Genomic DNA, 27,947 nt, shown 5'->3' on the forward strand with positions numbered 1-27,947 from the left:
CCTGTAAGCCCCAGCCAGGGGAGAGGCCACAGGCGGTCTAGAAGCCCCAGCCAGGGGAGAGGCCACAGGCGGTCTAGAAGTCCAAACCAGGGGAAAGGCTATAGCCAATCTAGAAGCTCCAGCCAGGAGAGAGACCACAGCCACTCTAGAAGCCCCCGCCAGGGAAGAGGCCATAACCGGTCGAGAAGTCCAAGCCAGGGGAGAGGCCATAGCTGGTCTAGAAGTCTCAGTAGCAGAAGAGGCCACAGCCAGTCTAGAAGCCCCAGTAATGAGAGAGGTCACAGCCAGTCTAGAAGTCACAGCAAGGGGAGAGGTCACAGCCAGTCTAGAACCTCCAGCAAGGAGAGAGGTCTCAAAAGGTCTAGAACTCCTAGCAAGGAGAGAGTGTACAGTCAATCTAGAAGCCCCAGTAAGACTGGTCATAGCCGATCTAGAACTCCCAGCAAGGAAAGAGGTCACAGATGGGCAAACAACTCCAGCAAAGAGAGAGTTCGCAGCCAATCTAGAACTCCCGGCGTGAAGAGAGATAATAGCAAAAGAACCTTCAGCAAAAAGAGATATCACAGATCTAGAACTCCCAGCAAGGAGGGAGCTCACAGCAGATCTAGAACCCCTAGCAAGGAGAGATATCACAGACAATCCAGAGCCTCTAGTAAGAGAGATCACAGCCGATCCAGAACTCCTAGCAAGGAGCGCTATCACAGCCAATCCAGAACCCCCAGCAAGGAGAGAGGTCGCAAACAATCTACAATCCCCAGTAGTCACAATTCAAAGAGATCGTCTAGTAGAACAAGGAGTCCCAGTCAACATAGATCCTCTAGCAAGACAAGGAGCTATTCCCCATCAAGATTTCTCAGTGGAGCCCAAACCCGAAGCCAGGATGACAATCAAGCCAATACCACTCACTCTAAGGCTTCCTCACCTGGGGAAAGGTCTTCATCATCTTCTTCCAAGCTGGCATAGCCCCCAGTCTCAGCTGGCTCACCGGGCTCCCCCAGTAGTCACAATTCAAAGAGATCGTCTAGTAGAACAAGGAGTCCCAGTCAACATAGATCCTCTAGCAAGACAAGGAGCTATTCCCCATCAAGATTTCTCAGTGGAGCCCAAACCCGAAGCCAGGATGACAATCAAGCCAATACCACTCACTCTAAGGCTTCCTCACCTGGGGAAAGGTCTTCATCATCTTCTTCCAAGCTGGCATAGCCCCCAGTCTCAGCTGGCTCACGGGTCTCTGTCATGGCCAGGGGAGGGGACAAGAGACAGGAACAGAGCAGCAGCTGAGCAGCGTCCTTCCCCGGTCAACTCTCCACAGCCTCACCTCTGGCAGCAGGTTCTTCTCTAAGACAGGATGTTGGCAGGTAGAGAGGACTTCTGCACAGGGGAAAAGAAGGACCTGTGGTGACTCAATAAATTTTTACATAGAACTTTCACCCCTCCAAGCTCAGCTTTGTGTTTGGTCCTAGGGGCACACAAGGAGGGCCCCGCTGTGTCCCCAACAGTGTACAGGGCCTTGACTGCAGGCCCTGCCCCTCTGTAGGCTTTCTTTTTCTCATCTAAGCAAGGTTACCTGTGGTTCTTATTCAGGGGGGTAGGAAGAGATGATATTCCAAATAGTCAACATAGGTACTTGCCTAGACACCAATAAGAACTGAGTGTGGATCAATTTCTATGCTAGGCATTAACTCTTTAGTTGCCAAGTTGGGGCTGTGGGAGGGCCCAAAGTGGCAGTTAGGGATAGAGAGTACTTGATGTAGCAGCAATACGCTAACTAGTCGGGAGTATTTCAGTATCTCCACAATTTGGTACACTACATTAGGTTGTGAACGTCAGCCTCGGTACTATAATCAACTGGCAAGACAGTGCCGAGGTTTGAACCGAACCCTAAATCTGCCACTCCCTAGCTATGCGGCTTCAAGGACCTAACTTCTCTAGCCTGTTCCCTTCTCTGCAGGAGCCTCCAGGCTCACATACTAATCACTATACTGACATGATCTCCTTTGTATAGATGAGGAAACCGAGGTGCAGAGAGGCTAAACGAGCAGCCCAAGTAGGTGGCCAAACTACGACATGAATCCATGTCATCCCACTTTTCTTATAGATCATAAAATGACCTCTCAGCTCAAAATAATTGTCGGTAGATTCACAGGCTCATTCATATAAATTGCTGGTATGTGGCAGGTATGCTAAGAACAGTAGGCATTACTATTCGCCCTCCTGAACTCCCCACTTAGTCCACTTTTCACCTCTTCCTCTGCACATCAGGTCTTTTCACATCTGTGGGTCCTACTATACCCTGCTGTTTAGAGCATCCTCCTTCCCTGTTACCTACCTGGAGAACTCCTCTTCGCCCTTCAAAGCCTGCCATGGCCAAGCCTGGGTGGTGTGGGCAGTAATATACTGATCTACAGTGCTGGAAGCCACATAGCCGACCCTGGATTTGGATACTAGGTCAGCGACCTACACGTGCCCAAGACCCTGCCAAGCTGGAGGGTTGGGGCAAAACGATAGCATGATGAGACGCTGGCAAGGATGCCTGTCTTTGTGTGTGTATGTGTCCCTCTCTTTCACATGTGCATGTATGTCCTATCATGAATGAAATAAAAACTTAAAAGAAAAAACTTTACCACCAACCCTAAGAACTTTTATACTTCTTCCCAGACTAAGTACTCCCTCTTCCCCTCTGAAGAAACCTTACTTGACTGCTCTTTCTCTCTTCATCAGCAGACTCTCTCTCTCTCTCCACAAACACCTACCCACACACAGCACTTCTTTTGCTTTCCACTGCACTCCCTGACAATAATCACATAGGGCTCATAGCTTTAGCTGCACCTCTCGTACGCCAAGGTCTGTGCTGGATAAGGAGAACGGAGAACAGTGGAAAATACACAGGCTCTTCAAACTCCAGGAGTCATATTTACTTGCGGGGGACTGAAGATTCAAAGGTCAGACTGAAGCGGGGGTTGGGGGGCATGGGAGGGATAGCAGTAAGGTATGAGTGCCCGCTAGGCAGACAGAAAGCGAGAAATCGACACCCGGGGAGATGGCCACAGTGCAATCCCTTCTCCTCCAGTCTCCATTTGGGATTTTGGACATCTACGCACAAGTACCCAGTATGAGTTTAAGCCACTGAGTCCAGGACTCAAACCATGGATAGTCAACTACATGGGAGTACATCGATATAACCATTATGCCATCTGCTGGTCGTGGCAGGGGAATTTTCCAAAGAAGACACCTAGAGGCCAGTAGATGGCATGGTGATTTCTTTCTTCTTTTTTTTGTAGACTTTTATACTGTAGGGCTAGTGCACGCCCCAGAGAGACAGAAACAGAATCACTCTCCAGAAGGGATGACCACACTGCAATCCCTGTCCTCCATTCTCCTCTCATGAGTTTTAAGCCGCCACGTCGGGGACTCAAACTGGGAGTCCAGCAACATAACCATTACGCCGCCATCTGTTGAGCCCAATTTCTATTTTTTTTGTAGAGAGGTGGCATGGTAATTAAGGTGCTGGACTCCCCCACATGGCAAATGCAGTTCAAATCCTAGACACCGCAACTTGAAAATCACTCTGGGCAAGTACACATGCACACCCAAAGTCCCAAGAAGAGAATGGAGAAGGGACTGTGCACAGCCATTCCCACTCCACCGCTGGGGAGGGCAAGGTAATTTCTCACTTTCCCCCTCTCTCCAATAAGTGCAAAAACCTAAAAAAAGGTACCTGGATCTGGGCTTTTTTTTTGCTTTATGCCACATGTCCTCACCAGAGAACAAAGTGAGAAATCAGTCCCTGAGGAGATGGCCACCCAGCAATCCCTTCTCCATTCTCCTCTTGGGACTTTGGGGATGCATGAACAATGGCCCAAGGGATTTTCAAGTTGCTGTGTTGGGGATTCGAACTGCATTTGCCATGTGGGAGTCCAGCATCTTAATTATCATGCACCTTGATATATATTAATATTAATGTATATAATATATAAATATATATTATATATTAAGTAATTATTTGTGCCAGCCTTTTGTGTAAGGGAACTAGATCCCACATGGCTGACCAAGTGGTTGGAATCCCTGCCCTCCAGCTAGGCAGTATGGGAAGGCGCCCAGAATTCTAAGAAGATGAAGAAATGGAGAAGGGAAATAATTATTTGTCGCTTAAGCATACTCCCCCCTTTATGTTTCTTTATAAAGTTTTGTGATTGGCACCTGTGCTCGAGAAAGACTGAAGGAAAATGAGAAATCACCCCCCAGAGGAGATGGCCTTGCCTTCACTATCCCTTCACCATTCTCTTCTGGGGATTTTGGACAACTCTGAACACTTTATTTCAAGCTGCTGGTTCTCCAGGATTCAAATTGTGAACTGTGCAGAAGGCCATGTAAAGTCCAGCCATGGTAAGCACCATTCCACTGGCTGCCTCCCTCCCCCTCACCTTTTAAAAATATTTTATGAAAGAGTGCTGTGTGCTCCAGAGGAAGAGTGAGTGTGTGTGTGTCTGTGTGTATGTATATATAAAATATTTATATCACACACATTATCTATACAATATATTATATAATACTTATATATTTTATATATAAATCTTATGTACACATTCTATTCATTATATATGAGAATATTTAAGATGTACTTTGGGTGGTGTGGTGGTTCGGGGCACTGGACTAGCACAAGGTCAACCATGGTTTGAGTCCTGGACCTGGCAGCTTGCTTCATCACTTGCTCTTTCTCTTTCTATCTTCTCTGGTTAAATTAAAAAAATAAGTAAATAAATAAAGTTAAATAAAATAATTCTTTTAAAAAAATTATCTGGGGGGATCAGCAGTTAGTTAGGCTATGTCACTGGACTCTCACTTACGTAGTCTACCGCAGTTCGTGTCCCAGACCCGCTGGCTTAAAACTCAAGCCACGGCCCTGTGCGGTGGTGCCCAGGGATTAAGGCGTGACCAACCCACCTGGGGGTGATTTCTCGCTTTGTGTCTCTCTGTCTCTGTCTGGCGAGCGCTTGCGCCCTATAGTGAAAAACCTCTCAAAAAAAAAAAAAATTTATCTGGAGGCCAGTAGGTGGTCTGTTAGTTAAAGGACTCCCACATGGCTGACTATGGTTCAAGTCCTGGACCTGGCAGCTTGTTTTTTCACTCTACTGCTCTCTCGGGTCAAATTAAATACCAACAATAATATTAACAATAAATAAAATTAATTAAAATAATTCTTTTAAAAATTTTATCTTGGGTCGTCGGCAAGTGGCATGGTAGTTAAGGGCCCTGGATTCCCCAACATGATCGATTAGATTTTGGAGTCCCAGACCTAGTGGATTGCTTCTCACTTTCCCTGTCTCTCTCTCTCTCTCGCCCTGTCCCTCGCTGGTCAAATTAAATAAACAGTTAAATGAAATAATTTTTCAATAATTTTTATCTGAAATTCAAATTTAACTAGGCATTCTATTTTACCTGGCAACCATACACCAGGGACAATCCCAACTTTCCACGAGGTTACCGTAAGGCGACAGCGACAATGCCCACCAACGCAGTCTACGCTTTCCCAAGCCCACATCACACAAGGCCCCCTTCAAAGTACTATTCTAGACAGGGCCTAGCGGCATCCCTTAGTGCACAAGCCTCATTCCTACAACGTTTAGAGTAGTCTGACTTCCACGACTTTAGAAGGGGCATAAACGAAGCTCCCTCAAACACTGCCTGAGACCCCCACGAGGCCCCGAACCTGTAGCAGTTAACTCAAGATGCCCCCCGTGAACACAGCAGATACTCCTGCTTGGTCAAGAAGGCCACAGCAAGCCCTTAACGAGACAATAAGGCCCAGTTTCCACAATGCCTGCGGCACATCTTCCCAGAATGCCTCGGGCCTATAGCGACCACCTTCCAAGACGCCTGGCGTCGCAGCCTCCGTGGAAGCTATGTGGCCAAAGGGACTGGTTCCCCATCAGGAGCTACGCTAATCTCTCAGAAAGCACCAGGCCTATACCGACTAGCGGACCCAGCCCCGACAGCGCTCTAAGGCGGTGCGCCCCGTTTTCCCAGATGCTCCATGGCGGTACAGAGCCGCGTGGAGGGAGAAAGGGCCTGGGTCTCGTCCTCAGGCCATCACCGTCCAGGACCGCTGCCGGCTCCTCGGTGACTGGAGCCGTCCCTCCCATCATGCAACGGGGCCGTAGCGCCCGCTTCCCGGCATGCCCCGCGCACCCCTACCCCGGACACTCACCGGCGTTGGCGGCCCCCGCTCCGGCTCGGCGGTGGCGGATGCACGCCTGGGCTCTGCGCCTGCGCCGCAAGTAGGGCAGGAGGTAGCGCAAGGGGCGTGTAGAGCCTTTGGGCGCTTGCGCGGCGAGGTGGACTATTCCTAATGCAATGTGGCAAGAGGGGCTATCAGAGTCGGGCCATCGAGACTCGCGCAGGGGGTGCCGTGCTTTACCCCTTACCGCCTGGGTTTATTTGGTACAGTCCGCGGTCGGAGGCGCGAGGAGCTGGATGGCTCGCGCGTGCAAGTGCAGAATAGGAGCGCTCCTGATAAAAATGGGATGCGCTGGGGTGGAGGGGGCCAATTCAGCCTGGATCCTGGGCTGGAGGCCTATTCATTTGCATAATCCTAGCGCGGGACAATGGAAGGCCTCCGGCACTGGGAAGAATGATTTGCATATTCCCCGGAGAGAGGCAGAACTCCAGCGCGCAGTGATTAGCATCTGGGTTGGGGGTTGCGCCTGAACAAGGCGCATGCGCACAGGGACTGCAGACTAGCGTGAAGTGGATAGCTTGTCCTAGTCGAGCATCAGTTTGCATCCCGAGATGGGGTCTGAGGGTCAACACTCCTGACAACCCTCATACCCCTCCCACACAGGATAAATATTTATTGATTTCTGTGTCAGGTCCTGTGCTGCCGGGCACTGTGATTTCTGCAGTGAACAAGACAGACCCAGCCCCTATGTACATGGCCCCCAAAGAAAGGTGATCCACACCTAATTAGACAACTGCTACCCCCCCCCGCCCCCCCGGAACCATTAGAATTGGAATGGTTGTGAAGCCAGAAGCAGCTCCAGCCCAATCCGGGTAGCCAACTAGTATGGGAGTCTTCCTGGCAGAACTGCAAGGGGGAAGGCCCAGAGGCAAAAATCCTTCAAGGTTTGACTAAGGAAGTGAAAGCTGTTTAGAATGCCTGGAACAAGGAATTGGAGAGGAGAAAGGCTCACCGACTGGCAGTGTTTAAGAGCTCAGAATTTATGCTGAGTATACGAAACTATTCCAGTGTTTCTGAAGACATGACTGTCACATTCCAGCTTAAAACTCTCCAATGGCATTCTATCACACTTAGGGGAAGAAAAATCCACACTCTCTCATGGTCCAGGTGAAGGGCCAGAGTGACTCCATTTCTTTCAGGGCAACTCCATTTTGTTAAACCCAGCCCAACTAATATGCGTGGCTCTCAACTCTGACCTGCTGTGCTGGTGAGATTGGGAGTCCTGGCTGAATAAAAGCGACCCCCATGTGCCTACATCGGAACGGCTCCCTGGTGGTCTTTTGAGAACTTCGTGACTGGGGCACAGCACGGGGACTGTACACACAGTCCAATGCCTGCTTATTTTTCTGACCTCACCCACCTCTTCTCTTCCTTCTCTGCTGTCTAGCTCGACTTCACCTCACCTCGTAAACCTGTCTTTACCATCTCAGGCCTTTGTTCTTGCTTCCTTTGCCTGAAAGTGCTTTGCCCTCTGATCTTCGAATAACTCCTCTTATATTTGAGGACAAAATTCTGACTTTTTCCTATTCCAAAGTTGTTTCCAGGGGAGTTGGGAGAGTCACGCCTACAAACATTAACAGAGGTCTACAAACATTTTCTTTTTTTTGGAAGAGGTTTTCGCTATAGGGCGCCTGCGCTCGCCAGAAAGACTGAAAGAGACATATAGAAAGCGAGAATCACCCCACAGGGATGGCCACGCCACAGTCCCCTCTCCTCCAGGGATCTTGGGCACACATGCGCGTACGCCCGGTGTGAGTTTAAGCCACCCAGTCTGGGACTTGAACTGCGGTCAGCTACATGGGAGTCCAGTGAGGTAGCCATTACGTCATCTGCTGGTCCCAATAATTATTTTTAAAAATAGTTTATTTTTATTTATTCACTCATTGTTTTCTAATTTTTTTTATTCATTCGTTTATGTTTATAATTTTACCAGAGGGAGAAAGAGAGAGACAGAGAGAGAGAGAAAGCCATCAGGTCCAGGACTTGAACCGTAGTCAACCATGTACAAGTGTCCAGCACCTTTACCACCACTCCACCTGCTGGTCCCATTCATTCATTTATTTTAATTTGACCAGAGACAGACAGACAGAGACAGAGAGAGAAAGTGAGAAAGCAAGCTGCCAGGTCCAGGACTCTAACCATGGTCAGTCATGTGGGAGTGTCCAGTGCCTTAGCCACCATGCCACCTGCTGGTCCCCCCCAATAATTCTTTTTTAAAAAATATTTAACCCTGGGACCAGCAGTTAGCATAATGGCTATATCGCTGGACTCCCACGTAGTCCACTGCAGTTCGTGTCCTGGACCTGGTGGCTTAAAACTCAGGCTGGGTGCGTGTGTGTGCCTGCCCAAGATCCCAAGAGGAGAATGGAGGAGAAGGGATTGTGGCGTGGCCATCCCCCCTGGGGGGTGATTTCTCGCTTTCTGTCTCTCTGTCTCTCTCTATCTGGCAAGTGCACACACCCTATAGTAAAAACCTCTCCAAAAAAAATAATAATTTAACTCCATTTGTTATTATTAATATTTAATTTGACCAGAGAGGTGGGGGGAAGGGTCAAGCAGTCCAGGACTCAACTGCAGTCAACCACGTGAGAATCCAGCGCCTTTAACCACTGCGCCACCTGTCGGCCCCGCCAGGTATATCTCTTAAAGCACAGACTTGCTGATTTCCTTCAGGAACAGAGACGGGTTTCTCTCTAACCAGTTAAAATGTAAGAATTTTAAACTCACCTATAACCTACAAAACTGTTTACAGATGTCCCACCTTTTTAGGCCAGGCCCACTCTATGTTGACTGACAACTCTCCTGCTCAAAACTATGTAAAAAGAGCCACTATAGCTCAGGAGAATCTCATACTCAGTGATAAGCAGAGTTGCTTATTCCCGTCAACATTCATATCTTGCACAGATGTCAACCTGAGTCTTTCCCTGATCCTTCTAGATTTGAGTGAGGTCATGGATAAAGCAGGATTGATCATGCGTTGTGGCCTTTGACACTGTGGTGCAAGGTACGTGGGACTTCATTGTCCTGTTCTGTCTTCCGTACTTTGAAGTTGTCCCTAATAAGTTAAAATAAGATAGCAACCCATAGCCCCTCACTCTGCTTTTACCTGAAGAATCCTTATCACAATCTGACATGTTCTTTTGTATTCTTGCTTGTAGTTGGCTTTCTGCTTCTTTTTTTTTTTTTTTTTGGAAGTTTTTGCCTTAGGGATGTGCATGCACTGGAGTGGGGGGAGGGAGAGACAGAGACAGTGAGAGGGAAAGCGAGAAACGACCCCCCACCCTCCGGTGTGTGTGGGATGGATGGTCGTGGATACCTTCTCCTCCCTTCTCATTCTCCTCCTGGGATCTTAGGCATGCACACACACCCCCAGTCTGATTTTGGATCCCTTCTCCTCTGTTCTCCTCCTGGGATCTTGGGCATGCATACACATACATGCACCAGGTTTGATTTTCAAGCCATCGGGTCTGGGACTCAAACCGCAGTCAGCCATGTGAGAGTCCAGCGATGTAACCACTACGCCCTCTACTGGGCCCTGTAGTTGGTTTTCATCATGAAAGCTTCATGTGGATAAGAATGGGGTTGCTCCTTTTAAAATATCTCTATCTATATAGATATAAATTTTTTATGTTACAGGGCATGTGCTGCCAGGGGGTAAGGGGGAGAGAAAGTGAATGAGAAAGCACCCCTAGTGGGGAGGCCCATACCACAGTCCCTTGTAAATTCTCCTCTTGGGATTTCGGTCACACGTGCACATGTCCCCAGTATGTTTCTCCAGTTGCTAGGTCTGAGACTCGAACCCAACAGTTGTACATGTGGGATCCAGCCATCTCAACCACCATGCCATCAACTGGCCCCTAAGTTTCTTGTTTTTGGCTCTTTGCCATAAGGCACAAGTGCTCACTGGAGAGACAGAAGAGGGGAAGTGAGGAAATCACCCCCACCTTTGGCCATACTGCAATCCCTTCTCCTTTCTGCTACAATCCCTTCTCCATTCTCCTCTTGGGATTTTGGGTATGCATGCACACACACCCAAAGTGGTTTTCTTTTTCTTTCTTTTTTTTTTGCTATAGGGCACGTGCGCTCGCCAGACAGACAGAGAGAGACATAGAGACAGAAAGCGAGAAATTACCCCGCAGGGGGGATGGCCATGCCGCAATCCCTTCTCCGCCATTCTCCTCTCGGGATCTTGGGCACGCACGCACATGCGCCCGGCATGAGTTTTAAGCCACCGGGTCCGGGACACAAACCGCGGTCGACTACGTTGGAGTCCAGCGACATAGCCATTACGCTAACTGCTGGTTCCCTATTTTTTAATTCTGAAGTTATAATAATACATCTAAAATTCATATAAAAAATTATAGCAAAGCAGAGAGTTTATTAGCAAAGCAGGGGATTTATTTACAAAGCAGGGAGTTTGTTAAAGGAGTGGGAAGGAAAAACAGAGCTCCCAAGAAGCGAGGGGTGCCGGAAAATGGGCAAAAAAAACACGAATTAATAAGAGGCCAAAGATGGAGGATTAGAGAGTTTTGACTTGATCTAGAAATGATATGGAACTAAGGAAAGTCTTGAGCAGGGCACGGACAGGGTGAGATTTTGAAAGGTGAGTAATTAAATCTCCCTGGTGGAGCCAGTGGGTGGCAGAGTGGTTCAAGTGCTGGACTCCCACATGGCCAGCCATGGTTCAAACCCCAGACCCAGCAGCTTGAAACTCATGCTGGGCACGCGTGCATGTGTGCCCAAAATCCCAGGAAGAGAATGGAGGAGGGATAGTAGGGTGGCCATCCCCCTTAGGGAATGATTTTTCACTTTCTCTCTGTCTCTCTGGCAAGCGCATGCGCCCTATAGCAAAAACTTTAAAAAAAAAAAAAGGTTCCCCTGGAGACTAGTGTCAGGGTAGGGAGGAAGCCAGGGGAAGGTTCGAGGCCACAGAGATGGGACTAGGTTAGCGTCGTAAAGCTGGAGAGTATTTAAAGAAGCGGCCAGGAAAAACCTTGGTTTCTTAAGAGGGTGGAGGTGCCCTGAGCGAGGTCAGGACCCACCTCTGGACTGGACTTCCCACCAGCACCTGCCCCACTCCCGTCTCTCCTCCCTCCCTTCACCTTCCCACTGGTATAGCCCCGGGCAGAGGGACAGACACACAGCCACCCTAGACGCTTGTTCTCTCCTCGGTTTAATGGTGGTTAGTGAGATTGCCAAACCCCCTCCCGAGACCCCTCCCCGTACAAAATGTGTGTGTTTTTTTATTTTAAACAAGAAAAAGGGGGCAAAAGCCAGGAATAGGGGGAGGGGGGTGCAATCTGATATTTTCATACAGATTTTTGATTTTTTTTAATATATTATATATAAAAAGATAGAGACCACACATCCCCCTCCCCCAAACTCCTTTCCCCCTCCCTGGGGGGCCCAGAGGAGAGATGGGGAAGGCCCCCCCAGGAGTGGGTGGACAGAGAGACAAATATGGGTGGGATTGATGTAGGGGGAGGAGATGGAAGGAAGGGGAGTCCAGGAACCTAGGAAGGGGGATTGGAGTAAAGGGTGGGGCTGTCTCCCTCACTGCCCCCATCAAAGTTATGACACAAAGACACAGAATCCCTGTTTCCTTGCCCTCCCCCCACCCCTTCCCCACCGTGCAAACATGGCTTTGCAAAGAGGTGCCCAGAGCTCTGTGGAACTCTTACAGTGGCTGGCATGAGGTCTGAGACCCCCAAAGAAATCTGTGTTCCCCTTCCCTGCCCACCCTGCCCTGCCCAGAATCTGATCCCTTCCCCACATGACCTGGTTCTGTAGCCTAGGGGCTCTGGCCTTCCCCCAGTTATCTTCCCCCAACCCAATCCCTAGCGCCCTCCCTGGACTTGGGGTATCTAGACCTTTGGCCCCTGCCCCCTGGGGGACTCAGACCTCTGGGCCCTCATTCTGGCCCTTGCAGAGATCCAGGCATCCAACACCCCCATTCCTGCCCAAGCGTCTGACATGTTAGTGGTGGGGGAGAAGCCCACCATCCCAGACTCTGGTAAATGTCTTTGCTGGTTCCTTGCAGCTGGCAGTGGGGGGGGACCCCAGCCCACGCCCAGGCCTGGGGTTGGGGTGGGGTCAGATGAAGAATTCTTCTTTCCTCTTGTGTCCGTCGCTGCCATTTAGAAAGGCTTCTCTTGCTTCTCCCTGCTCGTCCAAGCCACTGGCCTCGTGGGTCAGATAGGAGCCTGCAGGGGGACAGATTCGCGGGCAGAAGGGACATATATGGAGACCCAAGAGTGGGACAGTCATGTACGGAAAGAGGGAGACAGACAAGATAGGTATCAGACAAGGAAGAGGGAGAACGGGAACACAGAGAGACAGTTCGGGGAAGACCAAAACAGTGGCAGAGAAAGAGATAAAGGCAGCCTTAGGAAGACTCCCAAAGTTCCCGGAAAGATCCACCCTCATCCATTCTCTTGGTGGCATCTCGGCTCTGCCCCCAGCGAACCCGGCAAACCCAGCAATTCGGAAGACAAGTTGTTTTATTCGAGTCCATGTCCTTCTAAGTTTCACCCCCTTTTAACACCCTGGGCCGAAAACCCACACCCGGGATCTCGCCTTGGGTCCCTTGGAAGGTGGAAGCTCAGCCAGGCCCCGCCCCTTATGAGTCTGGCTCCAGGCCCCGCCCCTATCCCACATCCAACCACACCCCTCACTGAATTGGGGCGGGATCTCCACTCACCCTTCTGCCGTACAGAGCACCAGACCATGCCCACTAGCACACATATGATCAGGAACACCAGTAACGCCAGGATGCCGCCCACGATGGCGTAGGGTACCGACGTTTGAGCCTCTACCACTGCACCGGGATCTGCCAGAGGGACAGTGCGCATGCCCGGGTCATCAGAGGAAAGTGTTGGTCCAGGCCCCCCCCTGCCAAGCTCTGAACCATTCCGTACACCACATTTAACTGCAGCTCGTGATGTGCCACGCCTATCGACGTTAGGCCTCCTGCAGTCCCTTCTCACGGCTCCTCTCCAGATGTTCCACCTCCTTGTGAAACATCTGTTGGCTTGCACACTCCTTGATCCAAGTTCCTGAGTCCTTTGCTGATTCCAGCCCTGCCTCCCCAGAGCTCCCCCACCCCTCAGGGGACAGAAACACCCTCGCTGGAGAAACAAAGTCCAAGTTCCAGAAGCAGGTCCTAGGTTTCTTCCTGCCTTGTCTGTAATGCTCCAGGTATTTAAGTGCTGAACTAGAGCCCAACCATTTCCAAAATCCCTGCCCGACTGTAATTAGAGCTAAACAGAAACACTTATGTGCTAGGGGAGATTCCAGCCACTTTACATATTTAGCTCACACAGTCTTCACAGCAGCCCTATGAGAGAGATACTAATGTTTAGTTCCACTTTAGGGAGGAGGACATGAAGATGCAGGCAGATCAAGTTACCTGCAATAAGAAGCGTCAAAACTGAATCTGGACCCAGAAGTCTTGAACCTAATTTGACCCCAGAACTTTAAGAACTCAGTTGGCTTTGACCCCCTGTCTTTGCCCAAGCCTCACTCCAAATGCCCCAGGCCCCACCCCTGTCCCTGCCCCTGCCCCAGTCCCTGCCCCAGCCAGGCCAAGGCCTGCAGCAGCAGGCCCTCACCGTAGACCACGAGCACATAGAGCGCCCTCGCATGGCCATGCTTGTTGGACGCCTCGCAGGTGTAGGTGCCGTTATCTGCAGATACCAGGCCGGGCAGCGTGAGCGTCTCCCCCACGGCCTCAGCCCTCTCGGGCAGAGACTCATTCCCGCGGTTCCAGCGGATCTGGTTTGGCCTGGGCGGGGGTAAGGTACAGGAAGACTTAAGAACCGTTCGCGTGCTATTAGCCAATTCTGACTTCTCAGGAGTCCAACGTGCAGTCTCACCCCACAAGGACCTCCAGATAGGCGGCTCCCTGACAGCCCTTTCCTTCTTGGTAAGAGTGTCCCGAGCCCAGTTCCCACCCTGACCAGGGTCGCAGGAATCCTAGCCGTCCGTGACCCTTCTGCCCTCAGAATCTAGGAGTCCGGGATCCCAGGATCCCAGGATTCCCTACTTTAGAACCCGAAAGTCTGAGCCCCAGATTCCTCCTCCTCAGGACCCAGAAGTCCCGTCCAAGTCCTCTGTCCACCCAGGCCCCTCCTCCCTGAGACTCGGGTGTCCAGGTCCGCAGCCCTCTTCTCACAGCCCGGGGATCTCAGACCCCACAGCTCACCTGGGGTTCCCTGTGACAGCACACGTCAGCACCAGCGTGTCTCCCTCCCTCACCACAGCTTGGGAGGCATGGATCCGGGCCGTGGGGGAGTCTGGCAGAAGTAAGAAGAGCGAGTGGTGTCTGGGTCACCACGTGGGGCCAAGGACCCTCCCAGGGCGGGCGGGTGGCTGGCGCTGGGGCCCCCTGGGTCCTGGCCCGCCAGGCACTTACACTGCACGTCCAGCACGTACTGCGTCTGCTTGCTGTGTCCAGACGGCAGCGCCTGGTTCTGGGCCTCGCAGATGACGATGCCGCCGTCGTCCTTGCGGTCCACTCGAAACCGCACTGTGCTCCTCACAATCCAGACCTTGCCACTTTCCTGGCCGCTGCTCACTCCTGCCACGCCCGACGGGGACATGGTCAGCCTCAGCTGGGAGTCCGGCTCCACCCACTCACCCATGCCAAAGCAGGTTATTTGCCAAGCTCCGCCCTTTATCAACAGGGTTCCTCTCTTGTCCTCCAAACCGCACCCCTCCCCAAACCCAGCCACGTGCCCCTTCCCTAACGCTCCTCTCTTTCACCCCCCACGTGTTCTCTTCCACCAGTTCATTCAAGAGGTAAATATGGAAAGGCTAGTGTCAGTCAAAACCTGAGAGCGCTCAGGCCGGTTGTGTGTGTGTGCATGCCCCAAATCACAAGTAGAGAATGGAGAAGGGAACTGCGGGTGGCCACACCCCTGGGGGGTGACTTCTCGCTTTCTGTCTCTCTGTCTCTGTCTCTCTGGAGAGTGCAAGAAAAACTCTTTTAAAAAAAAGCCACCTGGGGCTGGTAGGTGGCGTGGTGGTTAAGAGCCCTGGATTCCCACATGGTCGACTGCGGTTCGAGTCCTGGACCTGGAGGCTTGCTTTCTCGCATTCCCTTCCTCTCTCTCTCTGCCTCTCTCTGGTCAAAATTTAAAAATGATAACAACAAATGGAATTAAATAAATAAATAAATGTTTAAAAAATTAAAAAAGCCACCCGTCCACACACAAGCAGCCCCTTTCCTAAGCCCCGCCTCCTCTTAGAAGTACGCCTCCCCGCTAGTTCCGCCCCTCGTAAGTCCACCCAGGATACCTTTCAGCTCCTTGCGGTCCCGGTACCAACGCAGGGTGGCTGCCGGGCGGGACCGTGGAACCAGGCAGTTGAGCTCCACCTCGCCGCCCTCTACCGCCTGCTCCTGGACTTCCACCACAGGATTCTCTGGGGCCACTGCGCAGGGAGAAGCGGGTAAGGGTTGGTTAAAGGAGGAACTGAAGTGGGCTTAAAGCCAGGAGGCTCCAGGATCCAAGGGACCAAAGGGAACCAGGGTCCCAGGCGGCAGGGGTCAAACAGGAAGGCTGGCCATATTTACTGGAGCCATCCGTCCAGGAGGTTCAAACAGGCCAAGGTCAGAGGGTGTCAGAATAAGAGAAAGGAGGAAGAGAAAGGACAGAGGAGGGCCTGAGCAGGGAGCGGCCCTTACCTAGCACAGTGAGCGTGGCAATCTGGTGGTGGGTATCCTCCGTGTAGAGCTGGCAGAAGTATCCTCCCTCGTCCTCCAGGCGGGCGTCTGACAGCCGGATCCGCACCCGGCGTGGGGAGAACTCCTCAAGCTGGAACCGCTCATCCTTCAAGGCTAGAGTCAAGGAAAGGCGTCAACTTGGAGAGTCCCACCTTTCCTCCAGGAGCTGAAGGTCCTAACCTCTGCCTGGTTTCTCCAGCCATACCTGAGTCTGAGGTCTCCAACTCCTTCCTGCCTTGGGGACCCAGCATTATTCAGGCAGGACCAGGAGTCCAGGCCCAAGCCCTGCTTTCCCCAACTCAGGAGTTTGGACTCAGCTAGGTCCTCTTTCCGGACACAGGAGTGCAGGCCCAGCCCTCTCCTTCAGGACTCAGGATCCCGGTCCCCACACTCACCGCGGGTGCCATTGAAGAAGAGGGTCTGTCGGGCTGGGTTCTGGATGACAACTATGGACCCATCGTATTGGTGCAGACGGCAGGTGATCTCAGCCACTCCACCCTCAGCCACTGTGACATTTTCTGTTTGTACTTCCTGTCCCGCCCCTGGACCAGCAGAGAGACAGAAGGCTCATTGAGGGCCGCAGTTCAATCTTTTTGTTCTCTCTCGGTTTCTCTCCCATCCAAACCTCCGATCCCTCTCCCTCCCTTCTCATTCAGCTCATTTCTCCCAACATTTTCTGCAGCTAGTCCAGGACATGGAGAAAATCTGTTCTCTAGAGGAGGTGCCAGGAGGTGAGATCTTGCAGTATCTACTCTAATGGAGGCAGCATAGGGTGCAGTTGAAGGAGAGGCTAAAACCACCTAGAGAGATGGGTGGTCAGAGAAGGCTCTGGTCATATTTACTGTAGCCAGTTGTCCAGGAAGTTAAAATCCGCCAAGGTCAGGTTTCAGGAGAGAAGCAGAGGAAAAAGGAAAGGTGGATAAATCCAAGCACCTCTTCCTTCCATTACATGTGGATCTTACAGAGTGAGCAGAGTTCACTGGATGGGACTGCTGTGTGGTCACCAAGCCCGTTTCACACCCAGGAACACACTGTAGCTTGTCTGCAAAGATGCCCATCCTATCCTTCCTTGGACAAGCTCTCTGCAAGGTAACTTGGCCACTCCTCCTGTGAGAACATGCTCTGTCCCCTTCCAATCTGGATAGGCCTCGTGACTTACTTTGACCAGTAGAATTTGCTAGAAGTGATACTGTATGACTTCTGGAGCCACGGCCTGAAGAGGCCTTGCAACTTCCACTTGTACCCTCTGCTGCACTACAAATGTTGAAAGAAGATGCCCAGACAGCAGCCAGCACCCACTGCCAGCCATGAGCAAGGCCACCCTGAATCATGCAGTGCCAGCTCCATCACCAGAAGACTGCAGCCACCCACACCAGTGACCCCCGCTGAGACCAGGAGACACTCTGCCCACCTGATCCAGCCCAATCTGCTGGCCTCCCAGTGTTGTGAACAAATAAAGGAGTTGCTGCTTGAAGTCACTAGGTTTGGGGTTGGCTGTTTCACCGCTGAAGTTACACTTCCCAGAATCCTTTGTAGTTAGGGACCATGTGACGGGGGTGTAGGTAGAATAGATTAACACCTCTCCCAGTCTGACCCTTCTCCCTCACAGTCTTCATGCTGGCTGGAATGCACTCACTCAGGCTCGACTGTGCAGGGAGCCCAGAGGAGGGCCAGATCACAAGCTGGATGGAGTCCAGCTCTCCGACTGACTGTGCCCCGTGGCCTGCCTGTAGAGGACTGCAGTGTGAGCTAGAAATACACTTTCCTGGGGGCCTGTAGGTGGTATGGTGGATAAGGTGCTAGACTCCTACATGGCTGACCGCAGTTTGAGTCCGGGACCTGGTGGCTCATTTTCTCATTTTCCGTTTCTCTCTCTCTTTTGCGCTCTCTCTCTCTCTCTCTCTGGTTAAATTTTTTAAAAAAAGAAAAAGAAAAAAAGAAATCTCTGTTAAGCTACTGAGATTTCAGAGCTGGTTATTTCAGCGGTTGACCTACCCTGATTAGTCCATCACAGGAACAAGGTGGAGGATTATAAAGGGGCTGTTTCCAGCACCAGCAGAGGAAACAGCCTAGAGAAAAGCTGGAAACTAAAAGTAATTACTGCCATCGCTGTCACTGTGGTCTTCGCCACGGCTACTGTTTATCAGGCTCCTGTGCTAGGTCCTGGCTCAGGGCATTGCTTAGATCACTTCCCTCTGATCGTCACAATATCTGTATAAAGTAGGCGCTATTATCAATCCCTGTCTGTTTGGTTTTTTAACCAATTCTCATTTTATAGGTGAGAAAATTGGTTTAGAGGTGAAATAGCTTGCTGAAGGTCACAGTTGAGAGTGGCAGGACCAGGGTCTGCATCCAAATCTCTCCGATTCCATATCTGCACCAATATCCATCCTTCTTGGCTGGCTGGGGTGAAGTGTCCAACATTGGTGAGGGTTTGTAAGATATGCTTGTGATGGGCCCCAGGTACCAACCTAGACTAGCTGTTTTGTTAGAATGACTTATTTACTTATTTGGCGAGGTTTGTGCTATAGGGCGCATGCACTCGCTGGAAAGACAGAGAGACAGAGAGACAGAAAGCAAGAAATCACTCCCAGAGGGGATGGCCACACCACAGTCCCTTCTCCTCCATTCTTTTCTCAGGAGATTGGGCACACATGCACACACTCCTGGCGTGAGTTTAAGCTGCTGGATCCAGGACTCGAATCGCAGTTGACTCCTTGGGAGTCCAGCAATATAACCATTATGCCATCTGCTGGTCCCTTAATTTTTTAATTTATTGCTATTATTATTTTAATTTTCTGCAGTACAAGTGTACTCACCAAAGAGAGACAGAGTGAGGAGAGAGAGAGAAGGTGAGAAAGCAAGCTGCCAGATCTGGGACTCAAACTGTGGTTGACCATATGGGAGTCCAGCACCTTAACCACCATGCCACCTGCTGGTCCATCTAGATTTGCTTTTATTCTAAAGGCTAGGAGAGTTTTCTTTTCTTAAAAATTATTTAATTAATTTATTTCTATTTATATATCTTAATTTGACCAGAGAGGGAGAGTGGGAGGGGGAGTGAGAAATCAAGTCGCCAGGTCTGGGACTGGAACCGTGGTCAGCCATGTGGGATTCCAGCGGCCTTAACCACCACACCACTTGCTGGCCCCTTTCTTTCCTTTTTTTAAAAAATACTTTTCTCAGGGCCAGCAGGTGGCATGTTGCTTAAGATGCTGGACTCCCACATGGCTGATCATGGTTCAAGTCCCAGACCTGGCAGCTTGAAACTCATGCTGGCTGTGTGTAGGTGTGTGCCGAAAATCTCAGGAAGAAAATGGAAGAGAAGAGATTGTGGTGTGGCCATCCTCCCTAGGGGTTGATTTCTTACTTTCCCTCTCACTGTCTCTCCCTGGCAAATATACACACCCTATGACAAAAACCTAAAATATTAATAATAATAAAATAAAATTCTCTATTTGTGATGTGATAGTGAGAGAGGCGCGCTCTCCACCATGTCTGGTTATGCCGTAATCCCTTTCCTTCAGTCGTCTAGCCCCAGGGAGCTCCGCATCCACCCATGTGCCCGGTGTCTTTTAGGCCGACTGTGCCTAGGAGTCAAACTGAGATGAACATGTGGGATCCAGCTTCACTTGAGCAGTACATTATCACTGGCCCACAGAGCCGGCCCCAGTGGAGGTTCTGAAGCAGGGACATGCCATGAAGAACTAGCCATGCCGAACAAGCACCCATGACTCCTGTCACTCTGTCCTGGGGTTTCGTTCATTCATTTGAGTATTTCCTGGTTCTTGCGTAGGTTCTCTGGGGTTGGGTATGCAGAGAGGAGCAAGGTGAGGTCCTAGCCCGTGGAGGCCGTTAGATTTATGAGGCGGCAGACGAAATCACTGGAATAATCATGTCAGGAGTATTACGCTCCTCGGCCAGCGTGTGGTGTGGAGGGGGAAGGCACCGGATCCCACATGGCCGACTGTGCAGTTTGGACCTGCTGCCTCGAAGATCACACCAGTCACATGTGCAAACGTGCCTAAAATCCCAGGGAGACTGGAGGAGAAGGAAGTGCAGCATGACCATCCCCCTCGGGGGAGTGATTTCTCACTTTCCTGTTCTCCATCACTCGGTCTTTCTCTGGCAAGTGCTTACACTCTATAGCAAAAACTGAAAGTGCAAAGAAAAGAATGCTACATGCCCTTTAAGAGGACAGGTAACCTAAGTAACCTAATTTGGGGGTTGGGGAATAGAAAAGATTAATTCTGGGGGATGGAGGCAGAGACTTCTGGCTTCCTATCCCAACACTCATTCTTCCCTTTTTCCTCAGAATTAGACCTTGCTTGATTATACTTTATGGTTGCCCTGTGTCCAGCACAAAGAAATGTTTCTCAGTCTTCCTTGCAGCTAAGTGAGTCCATATGATAAAGTTTTATCCCATTGGATATAAGCAAAAGTGTCATGTGGTAATTTGGGAAGACTTCCTAAAGAAAATAGACAAATCCTTTTCCTATCAGGTTACTTTTGTGCTGCCTGGACCTACGATGTGATGCGTGGAATTCTGGCAGCCATCTTGGACCATGAAGACAATGGCAGTAGGGATGGTAGAACCAAAAGTTGGAAGGTACCTGAGTCTCTGACGAAGATGTTAACTGTCAATAATAGCCCTGGACTTCCAGGCTTCTTTTATGTTTGAGTATAACACTTTGGTATTTAAGTCACTATTTGAGATTTATCTAGCACCTCTTAAAATATCAAGCTTAACACATCCAATCCTTGCCCCAAATATGTTCCTCCCCAAGTTTTCTCAGTCTCAATAAATGCCAACCATCCACCCAGATGCTCAGGCCAAAAATATAAAAATTACCCAACTTCTCTCTCTTGCTCTCACCCACAATACCCATTTCCATTAGCGATTTCTGTCCATCCTTCCCCCAGGACTATTCACCTTTGTCTGCTCTCCTGCCATCACCCTCGTCCAACATCTCTCCTCTGGGCCTTTCAAGAGCGTCCTTGTGGATCTCTCTGCTGCTGTGCCTACTCCCTCCAAGGATATTCTCCACACAGCAGCCAGATGGATTTTTCAAAAAAGAAAACCAGATCAAATTGCCTCTCTGCTTAAAACCTTCTTAGGACTACCCACTGTGCTTAGTATAAAATTAAGGCCTCCAGGGCCAGCAGGTGGCGTGGTGGTTAAGGTGCTGGACACTCCCACATGGCTGGTCATGGGTCGAGTCCTGGACCTGGCAGCTTGCTTTCTCACTTTCTCTCTCTCTCTGGTCAAATTAAAAAAAGAAAGAAAGAAAAAAGAATGAATAAATAAAATGAAATAAATAATTTTAAAAAATTAAGGCCTCCAAGATGTGGCCTCACCTCTGTGACCTCATTTCTGACCATTTTCCTGCACATCACTCCAAGTTCACTGGCCTGATGTCCCTCAAATGGACCGAGCTTGTTCCCACTTCAGGGCCCTTGTACTGGTTCTTCCCTCTGCCCCCAGTGGTCTTCCCTCTGCCCCCAATGGTCTTCCCTCTGCCCCCAATGTTCTTCCCGCTGCCTCCAATGTTCTTCTCTGCCGCCCCACTCCAGCAAGTCCCCACCATCCCAAGGCTGCTTCCTGTTCTCATTCGGTCTCTGATCACATCTCCATCACCTCCGAGGCTGCTAGGGTTTGAATGCGTCTCTGAAAATTCACATGATGAAATTTGGTTGTGATGGTGTTAAGACGGTGAAAGTTTAATATGACTACGAGATTAAGAGGTGGGGCCGTTGGGAGGTGATTAGGATTAAGGTCGACAGGGTGGGGCCTCGTGATTGAATCCTGACAGGTTTCTAAAAGGGGGAACAAGGCTGACACCGACAGGTAAGCTCTTGCCATGTGATCCCTCCTGCCATGCTATCCACCAGCAGATGTAGCCCCCAACCTTGGACCTCCACAACCATGAGCTAAATAAACCTCTATCCTCTTTTTTTTTTTTTTGGAGAGGTTTTTGCTATAGGGCAAGTAGGCTCACCAGAAAGACAGAGAGAGACAGAGAGACAGAAAGCAAGAAATCACCCCCAAGGGGAACGGCCACGCGCAATCCCTTCTCCTCCATTCTCCTCTCGGGATCTTAGGCACGCACGCACACGTTCCTGGCGTGTTTTAAGCCACTAGGTCCAGGACTTGAACCAAGGTTGACTACATGGGAGTCCAGCAACGTAGCCATTACGCCAACTGCTGGTCCCTAAACCTTTATTCCTATAAATCGTCCAGTCCTCAGACTGAGATTCAGTTATTAAAGCAAGAGAGAATTGGGACCAACAGATGACCTTGCTGGACTCCCCCATGTTTGATCGCAGTTCAAGTCCCAGACCCAGCAGCTTCAAACTCATGTTGGGCACGTGTGTGTGTGTGTGTGTGTGTGTGCGTGTGTGTGTGTGTGTGTGTGTGTGTGCACGTGCCTACAATCCTGAGAGGAGAATGGAGAAGGGATTGTCTTTCTGGTGAGCGCACGCACCCTACAGCAAAAACCTCTCCAAAAAAAGGAAAAAAAAAAAAAAAAAAAAAAAAAAAAGCAACAGAGGTTGGACTGAGACAGAGGTCTTCTCTCACTTCCTGTCCCTTCACCTTCAGAACACTTTCTATTCCCTCACCATTGTTTTATTTCCGCTCAAAAATGTCGGGAAACTTTACTGAAATGCTGTGACAGTAGTTCGTTGTCTATTTGTGACCCATCGTTAGAATATACACTCCCTGAAGGCAGGGATGTAAGGCATTGCGTTTACTGCTGCGCCCCAGATCCTAGAAGTGGGCCTTGCACTTGCTAAATGTCTGAGGACCTTGCCAAAGGAATCACATATGTCAGACAGGATCTTTCAGCCCCACAACAATTTCATGACATCATGATTCTCCCTCTTCTTAAACACTTGGGTGGATTCCCAGATCAACCACTTGCCATCTGGTGTGACCTTGGGCAAGTGGCCTCACCTTTCTGAGCCTCAGATGCCCCATCTGTAAAATGGGGGTGATCCAGTACCTGCCTCGCTGGAATTAGCCCATGCTCAAACTCGGGGCGCCCTCTCGGCAAGGCTGTTGTTATTCCAACCTCCCGACACTTTGCCCACGCCTGTGAAAGCTGGCTGCAGCATCTGCCGCGTTAAGAAGCATCTCGAAGCCTATCCATGGAACTTGGCACTCAGGGCCAGTCCGATGCTAGCTCCCATTTTCTGGATGTGGAGAATGAGGTCAGAGCTGGTCCCAGATACATCAGTGGCAAAAGTCACCACCATCTCCTAAGAGCCATCAGGTCCTCTAGACCTGCCCCCCCCCCTCCAATTTTCCCCTGCTGTCTGCTTGAGGGTGCACATAGGGTGAGGGTGGGGGGCTTTTGTCTTATTCCCTCCCCCTCCTGAGGAGTCAGTAACCAACGGTGTGTGTGCCTGGAATATTAATGCCCTACAAGCTTTTGTTTCATGTTGGGGGGTGGTGGGGCGGGATTTTCTGGTTAGAGAGGGGCTGAGCTTTTGGGACTGGGGCACTGGCCCTTTAAACTGTGTGGACAGCCAGGAGTCGTCATGGGGATGGTCTGGAAAAAGGGACAGGGAAAGCTGGCTGCAGCATCTGCCGCGTTAAGAAGCATCTCGAAGCCTATCCATGGAACTTGGCACTCAGGGCCAGTCCGATGCTAGCTCCCATTTTCTGGATGTGGAGAATGAGGTCAGAGCTGGTCCCAGATACATCAGTGGCAAAAGTCACCACCATCTCCTAAGAGCCATCAGGTCCTCTAGACCTGCCCCCCCCCTCCAATTTTCCCCTGCTGTCTGCTTGAGGGTGCACATAGGGTGAGGGTGGGGGGCTTTTGTCTTATTCCCTCCCCCTCCTGAGGAGTCAGTAACCAACGGTGTGTGTGCCTGGAATATTAATGCCCTACAAGCTTTTGTTTCATGTTGGGGGGTGGTGGGGCGGGATTTTCTGGTTAGAGAGGGGCTGAGCTTTTGGGACTGGGGCACTGGCCCTTTAAACTGTGTTGACAGCCAGGAGTCGTCATGGGGATGGTCTGGAAAAAGGGACAGGGAAGGTTTTGAGAATGAGCAGCTAAGCAGGTGATATGTAGAGACCCGGGAAAACCAGCACCCTCTACCTTTGACCCAGGAACCCAGCCCTGGACCTCCTCCTCTCCCAGGACCCAGGAGACCAGGCCCCCAGTCCCTCAGCCATCAGGAGCCTAGGTTCTCAGCATCCTTTTCCTTCAAACCCTGGAGTCTGGGCCCCCATCCTTCTCTCCCCACCCAGACCCAAGAGTCTGGGCCTCCAGCCCCCTCCTCCTTCAGAACCCAGGAACCAGGGGTCCAGAGGACACAGCTGGTGGAGGTTTCCACGGAGACCAAGCCGGGTGGGGGGGAGCACTTCCTGGGTCCTGAGTCAGCGAATACCCAAGGGAGTCTCAAGGTCATGGTTGCGGGAAGGTCACAGCCACCCCCTCTGTATCCGCTCCCCAGGGGGCTCCTGGCATCATGCCTCCTTCCCCGTTCTTCCCCTAGGGAAGTGGTACATCCCTGCGTCCTGACAGAACCCCCCCTCAGCCCCCATCAATGGCGGAGTCCGAACATCTTCGCACAAAGCGTCAATTCTTCCCCAGCTCAGCCTTGTGAAGGCGCCTGTATTCGCAGGACCTAGGCGTCAGGGTCCCAGCCCCTCCTCCCTTGGAAACCTGGAGTGGACCCCCGTCCCTTCCTCTCTCAGAGCCAGGAGTCTGTACCCCAGCCCCTCCTGCCTCAGATTCTGGGGTCCAGGCCCCCAGCCCCCTTCTCCCTGAAACCCAGGAGTCCAGGCCCCCAGCCCCTCCTCTCTCAGTCCAGGGGTCCAGGTATCCTTGGGGTATATGCCCTCAGCCCCTTTCTCCCTGAAACCACAGGCCCAGTTCCCCAGCCTCTCCTCCCTCAGACCCAAGGTTTAGGCCACAGCCACTCCTGCCTCAGACCCAGGGTTCCAGGCCCCCAGCCTCTCCTCCCTCAGATCCAGGGGTCCAGGCCCCCAGCCTCTCCTCCCTCAGACCCAGGAGTCTGGGCCCCCAGCCCTCCTCCCTTATATCTAGGAGTCCAGGTCCCCAGCCTCTCCTCCCATGCTGAGAAGGCTGGGCGCCTGGATCCTGTGGGCCTGGGGTCTACACAGTGGGTGCCTGGGCTCTGGTGCCACGGGCCATTGGATGCTGGCGGGTCTTTTGGCCCCCGGCCCATGGGATGCTGGCGGGTTTGACGGTCTCTAGGAGTCCAGGATCCCAGCCCCTCCTCTCCTGGAAACTTCTGACTTAAGTTCACAGTGCTCAACCCCCAGAACCACAGTCTGGCCTTCTTTCCACTCTTTGTCCCCCTCCTATGTGGGGACCTCAGCATCAGGTGGAGGCGTAGGGGTGAGTCAGCAGCCTAACACACAAAGTCCCCCCTGTGGCCCCCACGTTCCTGGGATATTTGGGACTCCCTGGATTCCAGGCCTTAGGCCCAGCCAGAGGGTGGGGAGTCCTCCGAAGGTTCCCTGGGTGTGGGGTGGGGGCAGATTCCTGCTCCCGAAGAGTGCAAGCCTGCCCTGAGCTCCCACTGTCCTACCCGCCACCCCCAGGGCCCTCTGTTCACCCGCTTCCGAGAAGAGCCCGGGCTCTGCCCCTGCCCCTTGCCCTACTGGGTGCATGCCGAGAAGGCTGGGCGCGCCTCTGGTGCCCCGGGCCATTGGATGCGGGCGGGTTTGACGGTTCTCTCCCCCCCCCACCCCCCCAGATAGAGAAAGCTGCCTTTGTGTTCCTCAAGACGGGGACAGACCAGGCTCGCACGACATGAACCCACCCCTAGGCCCCACCCTGCTGTGTCTAAGGTCTTGGAATCCATTGGAACCTGACCCCCACCCCCAGGGAATCGGGTAGGTGGCAAGGTCAGTGACAGAAATCTCCCCAGACTTGCCCCTTGGGGTGACTCACAATGGGAGGGAGAATCCCCCCCCTTCTCAGAGTGACCTGTCAGAACTTTAGAAGGGAAAAGTGAGTCACCCCGCGAGGGAAACACGATTCGGGATCAGCAACCTCCTCCTCCACAAGGCCCCCCAATTCTTAGCAGCCTCTCTGTATATCTGTTTCCTCTGCTCCAATTTGTCCTATTCGACTTCTGGCCTGTGGGTCTCTACTGCTGCCTGTGAGCATCTCTGGGTAGGCAACCCACCTCCATTTTCCGTACTTCCTCTCCTCCACCACCCAGGACCCTTCTTCTTCTTCTTTTTCTTTTTTTTTTGGCATAAAACTTATCATCCTCTTCTGGTATTCTCAGCAAATAAGTGAGCCAGAAAAGAGACAATACAGTTTTGAAAGCTTGCAAATGAACCCCTTCTCCCATCCCCACTTCTGTTGGCTGAAGAGGAAGGCGGTGATTAAGAGGAACATGTAGAGACCACTGATATCTTCTAAAATGTGGTGGCCAAGGCCATTCGGAAGTACCCAATGAGAGGACAGCAGACAGGGCCCCCTGAGACCATGCACTCCAGCCCCTTAATCCATGCCTTACAGAAGGGCACGGTGAGACACAGACAGGAACAGGGACCGGCACAGGATCATAGCAGAGAGGCCTGGGCAAGGCTGCCACCCAAGTTCTCAGCTCCCAGCCCAGAGTTCTTCCCACATGCCAAGCTCACTCTCCACTTGTAAAGCTCCAAACCATTTAATTTAGAGAAAGTTTACAGAGAGGATTAGGGTGCCAGGAAGCAGAGTGACTTCAAAATCAAGCGAAGGACAAGTCTGTACAGCTCTCTCCCAGAGGCGCTGGAGAAAGGATCTATGAGCTGAGTCGGTGGTCATCCTAGGCTAAAATACTCCAATGGCGAGAATCCCAAGTCCTTTGACTCTAAGCTGTCAAGATTCTAGATGTCATAAATGTCATGTTCCAGGAACTCCAGGAGATCAAGATTTCCCAATTAGAAAGATGTTGGGCTGCTAGAAGTCTACCACCAACCACGTTCTAGACCTTGAAAGTTGTCAAGCTCCTCAAGACTCCCAGATCCTACAGTCCTAAAGATGACAAAGTCTAAAATACCCTCAAGTTCTTTGCTTACTAGAGTCCAGGATTCTATGAACCTAGTTTTCAGCCTCAAAAAGAAAGAAAAATCAAATTTGATAGAAATGTGCCCAAGATACCAAAGCTATCATCTGGGAAAATGTCTGTGGCAAAGGAGAAACATAATGATGAAAGTTCTGAGCAATCACAGATGACAGAAGAGACAGACACAGAGAGGACAGCGTTGCCCCTCACCTTGTCCTGACGTGAGGGAGGCTCTGCTTCACACCCTGGAGTGGGGAAGGTGTCACCTCACTCAACGGGCCAGAAACCCCTTCCTGGGTCCCAGCTGGCATCCCCTTTCAGGTCACTGAGTTCAACATCCTCACTTTACAGAAGGAGAAACTGAAGCCTGGAGGGAGGGGGTTGCTGGCCATTGGATGCCCTGGCAAATGGCAAGAGCCAGGATCTAAGCCCAGGACCAGGTCCTGTGCCGCCTCGTTGGGACTCCTCTCTCCCATCGCTACAGAACATCCAGCCCTCTGGCTTTTGCCCAGACACTTTCCAATCATCTGCTCCTTCCAAGAGTAGTTGGACCCATCAGGGAAGAGGTGGCCCCTGGCAGGTTTGAGACACACATCGTCTGAGAGCATGAGACTTCAAGAGTATAGGTGACATTTTCTGACCTTGTCTCCAGCCTCAGGGTCACACTATCTTGGGGGGTCTCCAGCTTCTCAAGGTGTGTGAGTAAGGTGTGTGAATGACGCCCTGGACGTCCCAGAAGGGGCTTCTCTCTAAGTTATGGCCTGGATGTGTGGACGGGCGAGGAGGGTTTGGGAAGACATTTGCTAAATCCACGTGTGTGCCCAGATGCCAAGGTTCCTCATGCCATTTCCCCGTACGTGGACACAGACTCTCCACCCCAGGGCTCCTGCCTGTCAGTTCCTCCTGGGGGGGGGGGGCACAAAGGGAGGCAGAGTCGGCGGA

The 27,947-nt window shown here is 51.4% G+C and overlaps 2 protein-coding genes across 5 annotated transcripts in view; both read right to left on the reverse strand.

The window, feature by feature from the left end:
- The window catches only part of ZNF428 (zinc finger protein 428), a 10,149-nt gene extending 3,552 nt beyond the window's left edge, over positions 1 to 6,597 (reverse strand). The window contains exons 1-3 of one of the 4 annotated variants that reach the window (XM_014582867.2): positions 6,209 to 6,597; positions 1,184 to 1,371; positions 923 to 943 (exon numbers count right to left, since the gene is read on the reverse strand). In XM_014582867.2, the coding sequence (XP_014438353.1) occupies positions 923 to 943; positions 1,184 to 1,238 (76 nt within the window). In that variant the 5' untranslated portion in view covers positions 1,239 to 1,371; positions 6,209 to 6,597. Of the gene's footprint in view, positions 1 to 922; positions 944 to 1,162; positions 1,372 to 2,329; positions 2,432 to 5,439; positions 6,130 to 6,208 lie in introns of those variants that run through there. The other 3 variants (XM_027766799.1, XM_027766795.1, XM_027766801.1) reach the window with 3 other exon arrangements.
- Positions 6,598 to 11,621: 5,024 nt separating this feature from the next.
- CADM4 (cell adhesion molecule 4) lies at positions 11,622 to 20,977 on the reverse strand. The gene is made up of 9 exons (XM_006142029.3): positions 20,896 to 20,977; positions 16,358 to 16,504; positions 15,924 to 16,076; positions 15,536 to 15,670; positions 14,652 to 14,816; positions 14,442 to 14,532; positions 13,849 to 14,021; positions 12,939 to 13,067; positions 11,622 to 12,441 (listed from the first exon to the last, which is right to left on the reverse strand). Exons 1-9 carry the CDS (start codon positions 20,930 to 20,932, stop codon positions 12,332 to 12,334), a joined length of 1,140 nt encoding a protein of 379 aa, XP_006142091.1. The 5' UTR covers positions 20,933 to 20,977; the 3' UTR covers positions 11,622 to 12,331.
- Positions 20,978 to 27,947: the final 6,970 nt, after the last annotated feature.

Source organism: Tupaia chinensis, unplaced genomic scaffold, assembly GCF_000334495.1.
Source record: "Tupaia chinensis unplaced genomic scaffold, TupChi_1.0 Scaffold000067_1, whole genome shotgun sequence".
NCBI lineage: Eukaryota > Metazoa > Chordata > Mammalia > Scandentia > Tupaiidae > Tupaia > Tupaia belangeri.

Coding starts and splice junctions, on each gene's coding strand:
- CADM4 (XM_006142029.3), bottom strand. CDS start 20,932: ATGTTGGACGAGGGTGATGGCAGGAGAGCAGACAAAG. Junction 16,505..20,895: donor TGGCAGGAGAGCAGACAAAG/GTGAATAGTCCT, acceptor CTGCTGGTCCAG/GGGCGGGACAGGAAGTACAA. Junction 13,068..13,848: donor CTATGTGCTCGTGGTCTACG/GTGAGGGCCTGC, acceptor TCCCTCTGGCAG/ATCCCGGTGCAGTGGTAGAG.